General features: G+C 35.7%; 1 protein-coding gene across 1 annotated transcript; it reads left to right on the top strand.

Moving 5' to 3' along the window:
- Positions 214-2,356, top strand: LOC109841790 (acylpyruvase FAHD1, mitochondrial; the record flags this gene model as incomplete). Its single annotated transcript, XM_020410730.1, has 4 exons — positions 214-300; positions 900-950; positions 1,054-1,171; positions 1,981-2,356. Coding segments are annotated over 4 exons (372 nt in total), but the record flags the coding sequence as incomplete, so codon positions are not given.

Below are 3,320 nucleotides of genomic sequence, written 5' to 3'. Positions count from 1 at the left end.
CTTGTGTCTATTCACAATGGTAAGCGGGTTGACGTGTGGCCCAGTGTGGGTGCGCGATAAATACTGCCTTCTGTGACCTCCAAGAGAATGTGATGCATTGTCAATTGCAGAATAGTTAATTGTGCAGTTAAAGTAGTTTCTTTCAAGTTTTTTCTTTTATAACTGGCATGCTTGTATAACAATCAATGTCTCGTGTACTCCTCTTTTAATCCTTGGGATCTTTTCTCTTATGTACAGTCTGCAGGTCTTCCATGGACTGTGGCCAAAGGGCAAGATACCTTCACTCCTATTAGTGCAGTTGTAAGTAATCTAACAATACTTTATGCTCAGTTTTAAGGTTATCTATGCATATTGTGGGAGGGAAAGTAAATTCCGAACCTACTGACCTGTTTGCAGCTGTATCTAAGCCGTAAATGTTGCATTGCATATCTCATTTGAGTTTAAGTTTCATATGAATATAGGCGTCCATCCTTGTGAAAGCAACTCATGTTTTTATGACCTTGTTAATTGAGTCTAAGAAAATATAAAGACATGTCTTCGAAGAAGAGACTAGTATATTAGTATTCATCGTTTTAAAGTGTCTTGTAGGTGAAAGAGTAAGCTGTACCTTGATATATGTATATATTTTGTATGCGTATTCATTAAAGGGTGAAAAGGAGTAGTTTCTAAGAAGAAGGTCAACTACATAATTGATAGACAGACAAGACTTAAGAAGAAGGTCAACTACATAATTGGTAGACAGACAGAAAAAAGGGATTTGTTTCTAAGAAGAAGGTCAAATGCATAATTGATAGATGGACGATACTTTTCATGGACCCAAAGTCCAACCCAACTATCAAGTATTATATACCAAATCTTAATCTTTCTGTATTTATTTTCATTTTAATTGTCTTTTGCAGCTGCCAAAATCAGCAATCAGAGATCCTGACAATGTTGAGTTATGGTTAAAGGTGCTTAAATTCCTACTGTTTCCCTTCCTTTCCACATATTATAACTTATAAGATCAGTCCTTTTGTTCCTTAAAAAGTATTGAATAAGCAATCTTTTTCCCAGGTAGATGATGAAATCAGGCAGAAAGGATCTACTAGGGATATGATATTTAAGATCCCTTTCCTCATTAGTCATATCAGCTCTATTATGACACTTATGGAAGGAGACGTCATTCTGACTGGTAAGGGCCTTTCCCTTGAAGTATTTATTGGCCTTTAGTTCTTCAAATATATAGAACTAAGTAAAATGTTCTTTCTTTAAATTGGGACTATGAAATATTATTTATTTGGCGTTTATAATTCTTGTGTGATTGACTATAAAATGTTATTTCTTTGGACAGAGTATATGAACCAGCTAGATTCAGCGTGCTAAACTTGACCTTTGTAATCATTTCCTGTTAGTATTGGTTACTAATACATCGTTAGCTTTAGTTCATTAACTATTTAGTCATGCCCCGTGACAACATGTTGTTGGCGCATACGAGTTTATAACAACATAAAATTCGTAGTCTAGAGAACTTTGTGTAGTTATTTTGGTACTTTTTACTGTGCTTTTCCAATTCCAATGAAGACACTATTTTTAGTGCTGTATATTTCCCCCAAAAAAGGTACCTATTTTTCATGACATTTTGGTAGCAAAATGGTCAAAACAATGTCAGCCAGCAAATTAACGTGACTTGCTAGGTATACCATTGACTCTCGTGGCCTTTGCTTTGCAAGTTAACATGACTTGCTAGGTACACGATTGACAGGTTTCACAACTAATTTGTGAATCAAGCTTTCTTTCCCTGCCAAAACACTAGCATGGTTCTCCAGGAATCAAAACAACTTGAGTGAGAATGTCTGCTACCAAATCGGCTTAGGTTTTTGAGTATTAATTCTTGTTCATTTGTACCATTATCATGAGTTTTTTTGGCATTTCAAAAAAAAGTAAGATTTATTTCATTTTCATGTATGTATACCCTAATTTACCCCTATCACCATTATGCAGGTACTCCGCAGGGTGTTGGTCCTGTGAGAGCTGGCCAGAAGATCACAGCAGGCATATCAGGTATCATAGATGTCCAGTTTGATGTTCAAAAGCGCCAAAGAGCAGCAAGCAGTTAAGTATTCAGGAAATGGTGAGCGATTATTTGTGAGAATAAAAAACCCTGCGCTTGTTTTATTGGTTGACTAGTTTCAAACTAGATTTGCATAGTGGGAAAGGGTAAACTCCAGGTGAACTAAGTTTAATCATTTGCACTTGATGTTATATATTTCTTCCATTTATGGCTTGTCAAATGTCTGATACTGACATAACCTTTTGGTAATAACAGTTAGGTTGTATTGATGGCTTACTATTGTAAGTAAGAAGACTCGTTCATATATGACTGCAAGAGTACGATTTAAGCATTTTCCATTCCAAATCTAAACACTGTCCTATTGGGAACAAAGTCTCCGTCTAACTAAAGAATCTAAAGCAAACAACACTTTAAATTGCTAACCAAAGAAGTCAGAATCCAGTCTCTCTCATCTCAACACTAGTTCAATGTTTCACTTTGTTAATTTATACCAAAATAAATTTTATCTTTTTCTCCGCATGTATGCATGCCTTGGTGTGTTAGGAATTTCTTTACATAGGTATTTTACTTTCTTTTGGAACAATGTCGGTGGTCATCTCTGAACTTTGGACTTCTCTTACTTGATTTCTCTCTTTATCAGCGAGCCAGTATTTAGTGACATATCCCAAATGTTATTGTTCCTTCGGGAGCTGGCCAAAGATCTATGCAGTTTGTGTAATATTGGCGCTATATTTCAGTAATAACACATAGGGACTTAAATTGTTTAACACTCTAGTCCGGGGAAAATAGGATTGTAAGATGGTATGTCTTTTCTTAATCATCGAAAGTGGAGAGAAATGCAACAATTTACATCATTTTGTCCATAACACTCCAGTATAGATTTATACTTCTAAGTCACCCAAATCTGCTACCTATATACTTTGATATAACCTCCAATCAACTTTAGCCATTGATCTAAATCTTTGACTATCCGTATTTCTAACTTCTTTGTGCTTTGATTTTTATACGGACCCATGGATATCCCCAAAGATCTTCATCATCATTGCTTGTGCTCCCCAACCACAACCAGAGCACTACCTCCGGGTACTTTGATGGAGCAACACTTGGCCACTAACCGCTGTTATCGTCAACGTCTTAATTACCTGTTATATGCAATAGAAGAAACGAAATGATAATTTTCAAAAGGGAAATATGTTATTAAGGAGACACCTTAGATTCAATCTTAAAAGCATCACACCATCTTTTTAAGTTGAAAATCTTCACTGCCAAG

The sequence above is a fragment of the Asparagus officinalis genome, chromosome 5 (genome assembly GCF_001876935.1).
Source record: "Asparagus officinalis chromosome 5, Aspof.V1, whole genome shotgun sequence".
NCBI lineage: Eukaryota > Viridiplantae > Streptophyta > Magnoliopsida > Asparagales > Asparagaceae > Asparagus > Asparagus officinalis.
This window is presented reverse-complemented; position numbering and strand designations above follow the sequence as displayed.